Here is a 16,504-nt window from a genome sequence, read left to right as displayed (position 1 = left end):
ACACACACACACACACACACACACACACACACACACACACACACACACACACACAAGGGTGACTCTGTTTTATACTTCCCTGTTGCTTTTACAAAGCCTGACAATGGTGTCTTGAATGTAGTTAATGATAGTGTTCCATCAGGGATGAATGTCCACTCTATCTGTGATAATGCAGAAGGGATGCTGGCAATGAGGGAGGGCTTGAATTAGGTGACCTCAATTTTTTGGCTATTGACTGACATAGCAATAGCGAGTTTTCCTTAACAGTGTGGTTCTGGATTCATGGCAGTGTGAGATAGAGTACAGTGGATCTGATTTCTGTCCATATGGAATATTAGACCTACTGTGGGAGTCTTTTCTTCCACTCAAACCCTTTGTTGCCTCCCCCTCCCAATTTTTAGTACAATCATCTCCTTTGCTCAGAAGATTCTGCTTTGACCAACCAGGAGTAAGCCATCAACCAAGAAGCACTTGTTAAGTGCCTACTATGTGCTAGATATCGTGCTATGCACTGGAGAATACAAAGAAAGGCCAAAGACAAGTATCCAATGGCAGAAAAATGGTAGAAAAGACTGAATTAAGAGTCAGGGCTCCCAGAATTTAGTTCTAGTTACTGAATGCTACTAATTGACCGTGTGATCCTGGATAAATCACTTCACCTCTAAAAAATGAAGAATTTGGTTGAGATATCATCTGAAGTTCTTTTGAGCTCTAAAATCTTACAATTCTAAGTCCCACTTAGCCCAAATCCCACACCAAGGCACTGGGCAATCCTCACCAAGAGCCAGAGTGGCCAATGGTATGTCATGTCCTACTACCAAGAGGTTCAAAGCTCACAGCTTAACAAGGGGCTCACAACTCAAGGGGTTGTACAGAAGAGGTTATGAGGAAGTTAGCAATTTTCCAGGCCACTGCTGGTTTTTAGGCAAAATGGTTTAATGTGGAAGGATAAGACTATGGCAAAGACCCTGAAAGACCCTTAAGAACCAACATCTGGCTGTGGCAAGGAGCCGTCAGGCACAAACAGTCCTGAATGAATAACTGAGGAGAACATCAGGCAGGTTAAGGTGGAATGGTTTAAAAATAAGGCTTTACAAAAACCACGTTGGTCAGGTCATCAGCTGGAAAATACTTCTGTCCTGAAACATGAAATGAAACCTCTTTTCTCTTTATACACGTCCTTGTGGTCTGTATGTGAGTCACAGGTGGCAAGGCTGTGGCTAGGCCTGGAGGGTTGGGGGGAGGGGTAAGGGAAGGGGGAAGGGGAAGAGGCTGAGAAATTCATGGGTATTCAAGGTGCAGAGGAAGCATTTTGGGGTAGTCATCTCCCTAGCCAGAAAGGAAGCTCATGTGACTTGAAGCTATTATAGTTATCCTGAGAGACATGGCCTCTCCACGTAGGCCCGTAAGCATTGAACATAACCCACTGGTGGGAGCTTGCTCACTTGTTCTGCTATATGGGATATGGGATAAAGTCACTCCATTCATTCATTCATTCACTTATTAATTTATTCATTCATTAGAATATTTATTCCATGCTTACTATAATGTCATGTGCCGTGATAGCTGCTGAAGAAGATATAATGATAAATGATTTATTCCTGTGAACATAAGGGTAGCAAGAATCCCTAAAATCTCCCCCAGCTCTCCACAAGGAGGATAACACAGACTAAGGCATCTGAAGCATTCTCACACTTTTTCCCTCCACTGTCAGGCAGCATGGCACGGTAGGAAGAGTACGGGGCAAGGAATTAGCAGGCATTGGAAGGCAGATTGGATTTTGAGTCATAAACCCTGGGTTCAAATCCTGCCTTTGTTAATTATTACATGTGTGACTTCATATAAATTTCTCAACTTCTTTGAATCCCAGTTTCCTCAACTATAAAATGGAGGGGGCAGACTTGGCCTCCTAGCTCCATACCTATGACCTGGATTTGAGATTTGGCTCTGACCTTGGGCAAGTTCCAAAATCCCTTGCTCATCTTTCTGACCTGTAAAATGGGTATGGTACCTACCTACATCACAAGGTTGTTGTGAAGAGTAAATGTGATAAGGCACATGAGAAGACTTTGAAGTTATACATAGATGAGGTATCATTATTATTATTTAGCCAGCCTGGAAAGTAGCCACTCACTCACTCCCTGAGGATGAGTCATAATTTAAGTCTAGTGAGTAGCAGACAATGCTGACTTCATCCATTTTCTGTACTAATTCACCTCCACAGGAAAGGGAGGCTGGGGGATATGTGTGCATGGGTGCACATGCGTGCATGTGTATTTCTTCACATGGCCGCAACCCAGCAAGGACTGATACAGACCCAAGGGTTTCTCCTATTGTCCATGTCCCGGGGCTAAGCTCCCCACCCCACTCACCTGGCTTGCACATGTTGAACTCCATGGCCCCTCCAGAATTCAGCAGCTTTTGCACTAAGGTCTTGGCTAGCATGGTGGGGGTAAAGAGGATGGGCCGTCGGCGCTCAGAGTAGAAGGAACGCACCGCGCTGTATGGGATCAGGTTAAGTCTCTTGTTGAGGTCGTTATCAGCATCCACATCTGCTAGAGAAGAAAGAAGTGTCAGGCCAGTCTGCTGCCTACGAGTGGTGGGAAGAGAAGGCATTGCAGAGCCAAGAGTTGGAGAAAATCCATGTTCTCGGTTCCCAGCACCACTGTGGCTTAGATCTCTGCAGCTTCTTCCCCAGCATTTCTCTAGGTCTGGTTTTCAGTCATGTGATTGACAGAAGGCCTCCTGCTTGTTGCTAGAGATGATGTCATTATCTTACGGGCTGTCCATAATGGACACTGAGCTTTCCTTTGGGGCTTAGCTAGCATTCATTTTGGCTAGGTGCCATTCATCCCTCCACTCTTGGTCCTACCCCTTCAGATTTGGGATAAGGAAATAGGCTCTCAACCAGATAGTTGGCAATGGTGCTGGAAATGCAATCCCCTTTTTCCTCCCTCCCTGACCCTAAGCCATGCCTGTGTGGTGCACATCCCCTTCACCAGCCCAATGAATGGCAAGAGGCTCCCAGTGGGAGGGAAAAACAATCAATAAATAAACACTTCACTGCAAACAACTCCAATTAACATGAGCATTCGGGCACTACTAGCTGGCACAAACTTTTAGTTAGTGTGATGGGGGAAGTCACAGTCTGATACAAGTAATGGGAGTGGGGTCTTGCCCCTCTGAGCAGCATCTTCATGGTCTCACTGGCTCTACTGAATCAGGAAGGCATGGAGAATCTGACCCAGGACCTTGCTGGTCCAGGGTAGGAATAGGGAATACAGGAGGCCACCAAAAGGAATGGAACTTTGGGGAGATGGGTGGAGTTAGACAAAAAGTCTACATCTCCAATATGCCCCATATCTTGCTTCCTTGATCCATCACTGTCTTTCCTGCTTGAATTCAAGCTCTAGCAAATGGATTTTCTTGTTCTTCTCGTCTCTAGGCAGCTAGAGACAGCTAGGTGGTGCAGTGGATAGAATGTGTGGCCTGGGGTCAGGAAGACCTGAGTTCAAATCTGGCCTCAGACACTTATTAGCTGCATGGCCCTGGGCAAGTCATTTAATCTCTGCCTCAGTTTCCTCAACTGTAAATTGGAGATCATTATAGTACTTAACCTTGCATGGTTGTTACGAGGATAAAATATAATAATATTTGTAAAGCGCTTTGCAAACAGTAGATGCTTAATAAATGGTAGTAACTTGACCTGGATTTTTGGTTTGTGCTTGCTCAGCTTCCAGACCCACCCTGTCTTTCCTCGCCCAAGTACACTGGGTTCTATTCCCCCAATTTTAAAAGTTCTGAACTTAACAGGCAGTAACTAAAATGATCATTCTCACATACACAGAACAGAAAGAAAGGGATGTACGTGAAACCATGAATCTCTATTATATGCAGCTTGCTTTTCTTATTAGGCATATAATCAATTCAACATGTTCATTTTCAGAGCTGTCCTGCTGGTCTGTGATTCCCTCTAGCCTTCTTTCTATTCTCTTCTGTGCATTTTAAAAGACATAGTTTCAAAGACTCTCTTTTCTTTCTTTTCTTTTTTCTTCATCAACCCTATCCATAGTTCCCCCTCCCTAATCATCCCTACCCTCACTTCCATTGAGAAAAAGGAAAACAATGAAACCTTTGTAACAAAACATAATATAGTCAAGCAAAACAAATTCCCACATTGGCTGTGTCTGAAAACCCACGTCTCATTTGGTACTTTAAACTCATCACCTCTTGGTCAGAAGGTGCTCAACTAAGAATTTTTCCTAATCACCAGGAGTTATACAGATGTCAACCCCAACCTTGAGGATATGACACTTCACCCTCAGGCAAATGTGTCCAATTACTGCTCCTTTCTTTCCCAATCTTGCCAGCCCCAAAGCCCATCTTCCTTGATGAAATCACTCCATCCAGAATATGGTGAGCATTTTGTCTCCACGAAGTTCCTTGCTACAGACCAGGGGATTCAGGTTCTTTGGGGTGGCTTTCTATAGACATCTGATCTATAGGTTTCCAGTTTTCTTATGTGCATTCAGAAGAGTGTCTCCAAAGGCACTTCTTCTTACCATCATGCTTCTCTGATAAGGGCTTCATAACATCGAGTGAGGCACGGGCCAAGTTCCCTGGGTGGCCACTAGTGATGATACGCACTCGTTCATTGCTGTTCATCCTTTTGTATTTGTTTTCAGATCGACTAACAAACTGAAAAAAACAAAACACAACAAGACAGAAAGAAGTGGATTGGTTCCCTCTGTGAGTGCTGAAACGAAATCCCCAGGCTTGGGTCTCCAGCTAGCCTTGAATGGATTTATTCTCTATTCTGGGTGGGGGTGGGGGGTAATTTGGGAAGCTTTGTGAACAAATGACCTTTAATGATGAGCAGATTCCTAAACCTGTCCAGGTACAATTAGATGGTCCTCCTTGACTTTCCCATCCCCTCAAGAACAGCGACTCTTTCGTTTTTGTCTCTATTCCTAGTGCCTATGGCAATGCTTGACACCTAGTAGATGCTTCATACATGCTTACTGATTGACAGACTGATTTTCTAGAATAAATAGCCCCCATATTAACAATCTAGAACAGCAAATGACCTCATTTTCCAACTGCTTTCATCATGGTGTGATATAGTTGAAGGTTTCTTTTTCTTACTACCCTCATTACAGTGTGATACAGTGGGAAGAACACTAACTCTAGATTCAAAGGAATTGGGCTTAAATCCTCCATCTGATACCACCTTGAATGGGGTTTAACCTCTGTGAGCCTCAGTTTTCTCATTTGGGTAATAGAAATGATAATAGCACATGCTTCATAGGACTATTGTGCAAGTGGGATGAGATAATGTCTGTCAATCGTCTTGCAAACTTTAAAGTTCTCTAAACTTTTAAAGTTCTGTAAAGTGTGAGCTATTATACTGGTCAACTAGACATAAAAATATCTGGCCTAGGAATATCTGAGATCTTTTCCAGCTCTCGGTCTATGGTTCTATGATCTTATGATCTCATGGGTTTATTGCAGGGATAAAATAAGATAACAGATGTCAAAGGGCTTTGGAAAGTTAAAACTATTGTTATCTTTATAAAAAGCTTTGAAGGGAAAGCACATGGAAATGCCAAAGCCCCAGTGCAGACCAGGGGGTGCTCTGAACAGTCTTACCTGTATGAGTTGACCAAAAAGGATGCTTGCTCTTGAGAGACGGGGGCTTACTCGGGGGTCATTCATTGCAAGAGGTTCCTCAGGCTGCAGTGTGTTCTGAAACCAGTTTGTCAATCAATTAATCAAACTCTCCTGAGGGTGGCATGATAGGTGAGCCACCGTTTTATCATTTTAGCAACACTTCTAGCCTTAAGACATTTAGGCTGAGGGGAGAAAAAACTCAACTCTCACAGAATCAGAGGTTTTCAAAGAAGAAGAAAACATAATGAGAGGAACGGAAGGTGTTCAGAGCTCAGGGGAAGGTGACCTGGGCCTGTTAATGGAGATTTCAGAGACCAAGAAAGGATGGAACGAAGGCCACACATCACTTGCCAGCAGGCTTGGCTCAGTCACTACTGCTTCTTTTCAATGGTGAAGCCTAGAAGGGAAGTCTATGAAAAAGGCCATCTTTAGGGCAGAGTGTCCTGCCAACATCTTGCCTGTAGCTAGGACAGAGAGAAAATCAGGTGCCAAGCAAGAATAAGGGACCTGAGATAGAGGAATAAATGAGTCAGTTTAGGCTACCTAGGATGACAAACGAACTTTAAGGCTGACAACCAAACCTTCCCTTGCTGGAGGGAAGACTGAAGAAGACTTAGAATGTAGATATTTGGGGATATTACCCATATCCACCCCAGGTCTTGGCATGGGATGAGGCTCTAGAAGGCAGGAGGAAGAATGATCTAGTAGATAGATAGGGTGCTAGGCTTGGAACACCTAGGTTCAAACTCTACCTCATTGAGTCACTGAAACTTTTTGGGGCCTCAGTTTCCTCATCGGTAAATTGGGGATAATAATAGTTGTAGTGTGCCACAAAGGATAGAAAGCTGGCCTCAGAGCCAGAAGCCCTGGGCTGAAGTCTTGCTGTATCACCTTGGGCAAATCACTACATCACTGTATTTTATGGCAAAAGTGTCAAACACAAGGCCCACCACACTCCCAAGTGTGTATAAACTAGTTTAAATGTAAGTGGGAAATATTTAATGAAACAAATAAAAATATAACAAAACAAAGACAGTATTACATTTTAAAACTAAGTCAATTTGCAGCCCTTGGGAATCCTTACATACTGTTTAATGGCCCCTATTTTTCTTTTCTTTTTTTTTTTTTGAGTTTGATATCACTAATCTAGGCAACTCTAAAACTAAGTTAAAAGAGAAGTTGCTAACCTGCCTTGGAAGAAGGAATTTCCTCATTAGGGACTTCATACCAGGAAAATTGTAGGTCTAGTTCCCATCTCTATTACTTACTTTAATGAGGTTGCTATGAAATGAGATCACATATATAAAGTGTTTTGTAAACTTCAAAGCAATACATAAATGTTAGATATTATTTTTGTTGTGAAGTGAGCACTTTGTGAATCTAAAAGCGCCTGTAATGCAAGTTGTTATTACCCAGGCCTAGGAGCCTTTGGGAAGGAGAGGAGTAGGGTATTTGTGTCCAAGAGAGATGCCCCACAGAAGATAAACTGCAGACATGTGTAGCATGAGGGCAGTGCTGGTTAATGGGGTCTTTTCTGCCTCTTGGGAGGATGATCTGGCTTCTCCTAAGAAGAAGGAAGGTAAAGACATAGTCGCTTGGCGTTCTCTGGAGTTGTGTGGGTTTGGCAGGACCAACATGGGGGCAGACCTACCCGTAGTGCCTTTAGCGTATGGTGAGAGTTCTCTGTTTCATCTCTATTCCCTCTATGCATCAGCCGCTGAAGCTTCACCAAAAGTAGCTGCTGGGCTCTGGGAGAAGGAAGAAGAGATTATCTTAAGGCCTAGGTTACCTCCAGGATCAAAGAGAAAATCCTGTTTGGCTTCTAAAGCCCTTCACAATCTTGTCTCTTCCCACCTTTCCAGTCTTCTTACACTTTGTCATCCAGTGACGTTGGCCTTCTTTCTGTTCCTCACACACAACATTCAATCTCCTGACTCCCTTTTCGTGGGACTGTTTTGCATGCCTGGCCCACCCTCTCCCTTCACCTCTGCCTCCCTAAACATTTTAACTTCCTCTTGTGCATCATCTTCCCCCTTCAGATTGTAAGCTTCTAGTGCACAAGGACTTTCTTTTTCTTATTTGTATTCCCAGAAATGCTTGGTACACAGTAGGTGCTTAATAAATGTTTCTCTCTCTCTCTCTCTCTCTCTCTCTCTCTCCCCCTCACATCTATCAATCAATCTGTCCATCTACCTACCTCAGCTTAAATCCCACTTCTTGTAGGAGACTTTTCCCAGTATCCTCTGCTCCTAGTGTCTTTCCATTTACAATGTATATATCTTGTTCTTACATATTGTCTCCCCCGTTAGAATATGAGTTCTTTGAGGACTGGGTCCGGGTTTTTGCCTTTCTTTACATATCCAGTGATTATCATAATTCCTGGCACATATTAAGTGCTTAACAAATGTTTGTTCACTGACTGACTTACTGACTTCATAGGATCAATAGATTTAGAATTGGAAGTGAAACCAACAAATCTAATCCCTTTAATTTGGCGGTTGGGAAAACTGAGGCCCTGTGAGGTTAAATGACTTGCCTAGAGTCACAAAGTTAGTAATTGTTCCAGGCAGGATTCAAACTCAAGTTTTTTTGACCAGCACTCCATCCACTAAACCATTCCTCCTCTCTCAGTGTCCTCATCTGTAAAATGAGGGGAGGAGACTAGGTGGCCAGTGGGGCCCCTTCTAGCCCAAATCTATGATCCTATGAACATATTTACCCTATTTCTTCCTTTACGCTCCCATTTCCACCTTTGCATATTCCTGTGATTCCTCAGTCCCTTTTCTCCAGCCCTCTAGACATTTGCTCACTGATAGAGGTGGCAATGTGCGTTCAGACCAGGACAAGCCAGGGGTGGGATAAACCCAGCGGGGTACTGAAGCAATCACACACTGGCTACTGAGAGCCAACGTTGGATTTTTACTGTGAGCATCTTAGACAGCAGAAATCAGCCAAGGCCACAAATCAGGGCTTGGTTTATTGTTTTTATTGTTTTGGACTGTCAAGATTTAAGAAAGTGATGGAGAAAATGCTAATGAGGCAGATTAAACGTAAAAGTCTATCAGGTTCACATTCCCCCTCCCCCCATCCCATCCCACCTGGTTGTTAAACATCTCCCAGAACACCACTGGATAGATCCCTTTATATTTCTAGGCTCACCTTCTGTAGCTGGGAATAGTTCCCATTTCCAGGTCCCTGTTGTTGAATGGATCAACCCGAGCACATAGCCACTCATATTTATCCTGGTACATTGTGTCACGAACATGGACCACTTCATCACACTTCACTGACATAGAACAGGAGTCGAGTTGACTGGAGATGTTCAGGTTTAGCCGGATGTAAAATGAGTCCCCTGATGTGATCAGGCCATCTTCCATGTCTTTTAGCAGCTTCCGGTAACCTGAGGGGGAAGAAGAATTTTTAAAAAATCACCCCTGCCCTGTTGCTATCCTTTTGGGGTGTGTGTGTGCGTGTGCATGTGCGTGTGCGTGTGTGTGTGTGTGTGTGTGTGTGTGTGTGTGTGTGTGTGTAATAAGGCATTGAACCGCTGCTCTTCTTTGCTTAAGGAGGGATTCAGAAGATCATATCAAGGTGCTATTTCAAATGGAACAAAGCATGGTAACCATGGCTCCTGATGGATTAGTGACAGTGGAACAGACACTTATGGGGATAGCCTGAGACTCTGAGCCCAAGAGCCTTGGGAATAGTGATGCTTTTAGCCCAGTGTCTTCCACCACTATCCTGGGAAGCAACCCCTGTGGAGATGCATCTTGACAACAGCTCCTTCTGGTGCTGCAGCCATTGCATGCCCCCAAAAGAAAATTTTTGTGACTAAAGCCCTTGACATTGTCAAATGGTTCAATGTTAGAAACTGATATTATTTTATCAGTGGAAATGACATTAAAGAAGAGGACTGACCATCTGCTTTGCTGTTGAGCCCTAAGGACCGTGGGACCTTTGTATCTGACTTGCAGCTGAAACCTTCCATGTGTTGTCTCCCCCAGTGGAATAGGAACTCTTTGAACAAGGATTTCTGTTCATGCAGATCTGAGTCCAAGACCATATTGCTGTGGCATATTGAGTTTGCAGTGCGCTAAAACCTTCACGTCTTTTCCATATGAACTGTGGTCTAGCCATACCTTCCCTACTCTGTACTCGTTTGTATGACATTAAAACAAAAATGAAACCAACTTAGGTGTAAAACTTTTAATCCAATGCTTGCAGTATACCCACTTTTTCTCCACTGTCCTATGGCTCCAATATTATCCCTATCATTTCTTAGACCAAAACTTGGCATCATTGGTTTAGAGCTAGAATTTGGAGGTCATTAAGCCCAACACCAGGGCAGTTAGGTGGCACATAGCGGATAGAGTACCAGGCCTGGCATTAGGAAGAATGAATTCAAATCTAGCCTCAGACACTATGTGACCCTGGACAAGTCACTTAACCCTATTTGCCTCAGTTTCCTCATCTGTAAAATGAGCTGGAGAAGGAAATTGCAAATCACTCCAATATCTCTGCCAAGAAAACCCCAAATGGGGTTATAAAGAGTTGGACACAACTGAAACAACTCAACAACAAGTCCAACCCCTCATTTTTACAGGAAACAAAGGCTTAGCAAAGTCAAGTGACTTGCCCAAGCCCACAAAGGTAGTAAGAGTCTGAGGCAGTTTTTGAACTTAGGTCTTCCTGACTCCAGGTTCAGCATTCTATCCACTGTTCCAACTAAGACCTTCCTTCCAAGGGCAGGCTGTTTGAGCCCAGGTTGAGGTCCTGGGCTAATTGCTAATATTTCAAATCAAATCAGATACTACTTGTTGGAGTACTGGATAGGTACTGGATAGCAAAAAAGACAGGTATAATATCTGTCTTTTAGATAATTGACCTTATCCAAAGCATGGACCAATATTCAAAGGGAGAATTGTATAACACCATAAAAAGACAGAGCAGTTATGAATCATTCAAGAATATCTATTTGAATGCTTAAGTGGAATAAGTGAGAGTCAGGTTGGATGAGGCCTCCCACTGATTTGGAATGAATGGCCCCAGGCTCACCATTAGATTATGGAGAACTTGTTCTCCCCCCACCACTAGCTTAGTACCAAGATTCCATTCCTTGAGCTCATTTTCTGATTCTCCCCTAAATCTTCGTCATCCCCACCAGATAACAATTATAGTAACTAACATTTATACAGCACTTTAAAGTTAGTCAAGTACTTTATATGCTTAAGCTCTCTTATTCTCATCATAAACCTATGAGGTAGGTACTATTAGCATCCTCTTTGTACAGAAGAGGAAACTGAGGCTCAGAGAGATTAAGTGACTTGACTATTCACAGCAAGTATGGGCCTTAGAAGTATTAGAGTCCAGGTCTTCCTGATTCCAAGTTCAACAACCTAGCTACTATGTCAGGGGAGCTAGATGAGGGTTAGTAACAGGGGTCAACCATGGACTTTGTAATCCGCAAGGGTGAGGCTGAACAAGTAATAAAGGCAGCACAGTGCAGTGGAAAGTGCTAGACTTGGAGTCAGGGTACTCGGTTGGAATCTGGGGTCTGCCACCTACTACCTGGATGACCTTGTGGGAGTCCCTTTCTCTCCCTAGGCTTCAGTTTCTTCACAGGTAAAATGAGAGAGATGGACTAGATGCCCTCTAAGGTCTCACTTAACTCTTAATCTATGATCCAACAAGAATTCTCTGTTATAGAGAACTTTTATTTTCATGGGGGAAACCTTCTGGAGAGCTGGTATACAGATAGCACCTCTTGTGATTTTATGTTAGAATAAATGCCAGGCCATGGAGTGAGAAAACTACTCCCTACCAAATGTCTGCTGTGAAATTTGACCTGTGTTTAGGTGCAAAGGATTATTATGATTATTTTCTGCACTGACAGGACACTGCTGGGAGGATGCTTTTGTCGGTGGAGAGACTGTCTGGAGAGAAGCTGGCTATTTATGCTCCGTTTAAACATTCATGAGCCCTAGTAGTTAAAAATAAGATCCAGCTGCTGAGATAATCATCCAGGAAAATTCAGAGGTGAGAATGGTAAATCAGACATCGGAAATGTAAAACAAAGCCCAGTGCACAATAGCTAGGTGACTTAGGCAAGATGTGGGTAATACTATTAAAAAGCCACTGGAGGCAAAGGGAGAGGGGAATGCTTGTTACAGGGATGCTTGAGGAACCAAAGAGCCAAAGGTCTGTGAGTTTTAATCTGATGACAGCCTAGCCTCCCCAGGCAGAGCCCAGCCCTGGACCATGAATTGGTTGCTGTAGACAAATGATTGCTTTAGATCCAGAAGAAAGAGTATTCCTTAGTTGTGCATGCAAGAAAACAAAAACTCCATTTTGCAAGAAGCCATATGCAGCCATTTGGTGTTTAGCTGTAATGCTTGCTCCGCCTGCCAGCTCTCTTCTAACCCGGTTTCTAACCCATGCTTGCATACGTGGGGGACTTGTTCTCCATTTGTGGCCAGGTGGGGCACAAAATAGCAAGTTCAGTGTCCTGCCTTTGGTCTGATCATGCTCACTCAGAGCGCTGGCTGGTCCATAAGATGGAGGCCAGCTCAGGGAGGGGAGAAATGACAATGTGAACACATAACTTGTCATTATGAAGAATGATCTAGAGTAGGGGGTCTGTGGAAGGATTTCAGAGGATCCATGAACTTGAGTGGGAAAAAAAGATATCTTTATTTTCACTAACCTTTGGTTTCCTTTTTGCACCCACGCATTTTATTTTATGCATTTTAAAACATTCACCTGAGAAAGGGTTCTGGCTTTGCCAGACTGTCAAAGGTGTCAGTGACACCAAAAAAGATGAAGAAACCCTGGTTTAAGAGAAAATAAATAGTACTGATGGAATTCAACAACAAGATAATATGAAAAACTTTCATGTCTAGAGTGCTTTGATGTTGATAAGTACTTTCCTCACAAAGATGCTGTGAGGTAGACAGTACAAGTACATAATGGAAAGAATACTGAACCTGAAATCAAGAGATACCTGGGTTTGAATTCTGGCTCTGACACTTATTAGCTGTGTGACCTTGGGTAAGTTATTTAACCTTTCTGAGCTTATTTCCTCATCTGTAAAATGGATATAATAACATTCATACTAATTATGTATATCTGTGTGTATTTATACCTATATCATCTATATTTACATTTTTATCTATATCATTTATATCTTCTGTATATATCTCATTTATATATAGCTGTTTGTATGTTTTCTTGCCCAGTAGATTGTGAACTGTTTGAGGGTAGGGACTGTATTTACCTTTCTTTTTATTCCCAGCACTTAGCACAGTGCCTGAAATAGGAGTTTAGTAAATGCTTATTGATTTGATTTGAGAGTCCACTTGGCATAATGAATAGAAACTTGGCCCAGGAATCAGGAAGAACTGGTTTCAAGTCCTACCTTGGACACACATTGATTGGGTGATCTTGGACAAACCATTAAGCCTCTTAGTGCCCCGAGCAATATAGTCTCTAAAACTATAAATTAAAGAATGGGTGCTGGTTTTCATTGGTAAAGGAAGTTTCTTCAATTGAAATTCTCTATACCTTGGAAATGAGAGGCCTTTTGCCCTCCTTCTCCTAAATCATTGTGGTGCAGGAAGACACAAGCAGCTGAGGGAAGTAGGAAAGGCTTCACGTAGAAGACTGTGTTTGAGTTGATATGTACAGAAAACCAGAGTTTTTAAGAGGCAGAGATTAGGACGATGCAAATTATAGTCATAGGGAACAAAAAGCCCATGCAAGGGCCTGGAGAGAGAGGAAGTGAGATGTCATTTGTGAAAAAGAGTAGCTTGTTGCCCTGATCATTTCTTAGCAGAGGGATTTTCCTTATAGGCCGTTGCCTACACCAATGAAAGCCAGGTTCAGTCCCTACCCCAAACATACCTCCAATCCCTCCCTCCCCAAATGGTTGTGAGAAAAGTACTTTGTAAGCTTAAATGTGAGTTGCTATGATTATTGTCCCCATTTTACAGGTGAGACTCCAAGAAATCTGGTAGCTTGCCCTGGGTTCTACAGCTAGAAAGTATCAGAGAAAAAATTCAAACCCAAGCTTTCTGACTCTAAATCCAGTGTCCTCACCACCATTTGCATGAGAAGATTGGTGAGAAATGAATGGGACGCCACTGGAGTGTTGGCCGTGGTGCTGAATGGGGTTTACTCAGGCCTTACCTTCATGGTTGAATTTATAGTGCAGTGTGACGGGGCCATTACATCTCTGAATTGTCCAGTGCGCTTCCTCCTTTGTGCAAGTATCCAAGGGAACGCTCTGCTTCTCGCCTTTGATGCAGCCCTCCAGCTAGATATCAAAGAAATACTGTTCCTCACTGTGGGCTCCATGGGCTGGCCAAGCCTCGTGAGTAGGATTATTCCACATATGAAATAAAAGCGTCTTTTTCTGAACAAACAACTTGTCTGGTGCTGGGAGGGAATAAAGCTTCCTACTTAAATCATGCTTGTTAAACTTTCTTATCACCCACCTCTCTGAGCCTGTGCATGCATGTATGCAGCAGTAGGGTTCTACTCTAGAAATGCAATCAAGAATACTGGATGGGGCTGGGGAAAGAGGGGGGTGTGACCTTTCGTAACTCCCATCCCCTCCCAAAGATGGTATTCTTGGGGGTGGGGAACAGAAGGGGCCAGAGAGGAGGCCCTGCCCTTTCACATTTTTTTTCTCTTTCCATTTAGGCATTCCATAGAAAACACAGGAACAGATTGTCAGGGGACCTTGCATTGTGTCAGTGGCATAAATACAGAGAAGAAATGGAGGGGAAAATAATGAGAACTTTTTTTTTTTTAAGCCTCACCAGTAGCAGCTGGTGTCCCTCCCGGAGGCCTTCTTTTTCCGCCAGGGATCCTGGCTTGACAGAGTGAATGAAGCTGCCGCGATCATTTCCCCCCAGCAGGGTGATTTCAGTGATGAGGTTATCTCCGTTTAGGGTTGTGTGCTGCACCGGATGGCATGTGGTCTTGATGTGACCAACAGATGTGACAGAGGGACGGAAAGGTCTAGGGCCAGGAAATCAAGAAGCTGCTTAGATGGGCTTGTTTTCAGATGCACTGGGCTAAAAATAGAGAGCTTCTACCTAGGAAAAGCCAAGGGGAGACAAAAACCTGCATGCACCAGCTTCCTGTATTTATCAGGAGCTGGAGTGTGGATGGAGAAAAACTGGTTTTCATGGCTTAACTTATGGGAGAAGGATTTCAACTATCAAAAACACTCAATTTCCATGGACCTCAATTTCTTCATCTACAGAATGGGGCAAGTTGGATTAGATGAACTTTAAGCTTACTTAATGCTGAATGATTTTAAAGTTCTATGGCTTCAGGATAACTCAGGAGTTCAGGGTAACATGCAGTTGTCACAAGTTGGTTCACTTCTCAGACTACCAGGGTAGAATTTATCTCCATAAAACCAGCTACCTCCCTTTATCACTACCCCCATCCTCACCCTTTACTCTCCCATTTCCCACCGTCATACCTTTCCAGAGAAAATTTCCTAAACATGATGTTGACCTGCTCAAGATCAAAGGCATCCAGGCTCTCAGACTGATGGGAAGAGGAAGAGGAGTGGATGGAGGGGGGTCCAAAGGAGTAGCGGTCATGATTGTCATCTGAAAAGGGGGAAAATAATGTCTATTGGGCTAATGAAGTAGCTGATAGTAGCAGTGACCAATTAGGGAAAGAGAGACACACAAAGTAAAGTGATTGTATTTGGAGGAAGCAAAACCAATCCACCTATGTCAATCTTGTCAGATGTCAGTGACACTCTATAATCACAGTTAAGTTTACTCTTTTGCTTCTTGTTTAGCCAAAACACAAACCCAGAACCACAAATGGCTCCATAGCCAGATGTCCTTATTCCATGTGGGGGCGCTGATGCCACTGGGAGGGAGATGTCTCTTCTGGATAAGGAAGCCAGGAGGGAAAATACAGTTGGATCACACTTGGCCTCACTCTATGATCCGGAGGAGAAGACAACCCTCAGAGGCAGAAGGTGGAGTCATTTGCATCTGTTCTAATAGTAATTCACATGGTCCTCTGACATTGGTAGTCGTTGTGGCACAATGTCTGTTTTTCAAGAACTCTAGACATTCGAGTATCTCAGTCAAGGTTAATGAGTCTTTCTATGATCAGTTTTTCAATGGTTTCTGAATTTATGTTGAAGCAAATTTTGCTTTTACCTTCTACTGTACAGCTACTCCATCATCTAGGGCAGTAGCCATCAGGCCAATGCCAATTTCCCAAGAGAAGCTGGGAAAAGGGTGTCTATGAAGAAGCTAAATCATAGGATCACAGATTTAGAGGTGATAGAACAGATTTAGAACAGATTTAGTTCAACCCCTTTTGCAGGAGAGGAAACTGAAGCCCACTGGGGTGAGGTGACTTGACCAGTGTCACATAGGTAATAAGTACCAAAGCCAGGTTTTGAGCCCAGGCCCTCTGACTCCAAACACTGCTGCTTTTTTCCATTCTGTTTTAAAGCATGTGATACCTAGGCTATAGGATACCTTCTTCATTCAGAAAAGGCAAGTCTAGATCCACAGAACTGAGAAATCTACAAATGCTTCAAAGCACTGATAATATTTATTTGCAAAGGGCTATTTATTCCCAACTCAAAATGGTTTAAACAGTGGCACATTTCTCTCCAAAGTTCTCCCTTTTATTTTCCAATGCTTTTTCAATTCTTTTAATTACAAAGCCTTTGTTAGGGGCTATTGCTTTTCTGAAGTATTTTTTAGCTTATGACTGTCTCCAACCAAGGAGGATTCCACAATGCCTTTTAATGCAGAGGCCTCTGTGGGCTGTTGCAAATGAGAGG

General features: G+C 43.2%; 1 protein-coding gene across 3 annotated transcripts in view; it reads right to left on the bottom strand.

The window, feature by feature from the left end:
• CARD11 (caspase recruitment domain family member 11) overlaps window positions 1–16,504 on the bottom strand; it is a 131,236-nt gene that overhangs the window by 11,689 nt on the left and 103,043 nt on the right. For 2 of the 3 annotated variants that reach the window (XM_027874772.1, XM_027874774.1), the window contains 8 exons: window positions 15,164–15,296; window positions 14,490–14,691; window positions 13,855–13,981; window positions 8,830–9,070; window positions 7,322–7,418; window positions 5,650–5,745; window positions 4,563–4,698; window positions 2,373–2,555 (listed from right to left, as the gene is read on the bottom strand). In XM_027874772.1, the coding sequence (XP_027730573.1) occupies window positions 2,373–2,555; window positions 4,563–4,698; window positions 5,650–5,745; window positions 7,322–7,418; window positions 8,830–9,070; window positions 13,855–13,981; window positions 14,490–14,691; window positions 15,164–15,296 (1,215 nt within the window). The remainder of the gene's footprint in view (window positions 1–2,372; window positions 2,556–4,562; window positions 4,699–5,649; window positions 5,746–7,321; window positions 7,419–8,829; window positions 9,071–13,854; window positions 13,982–14,489; window positions 14,692–15,163; window positions 15,297–16,504) is intronic. The other variant, XM_027874773.1, reaches the window with a different exon arrangement.

This window comes from Vombatus ursinus, unplaced genomic scaffold, assembly GCF_900497805.2.
Source record: "Vombatus ursinus unplaced genomic scaffold, bare-nosed wombat genome assembly UNPS02014807.1, whole genome shotgun sequence".
Taxonomy (NCBI): Eukaryota; Metazoa; Chordata; class Mammalia; order Diprotodontia; family Vombatidae; genus Vombatus; species Vombatus ursinus.
Note: the sequence above shows the minus strand (reverse complement) of the source record. Positions and strands in the feature narration are given on the sequence as shown.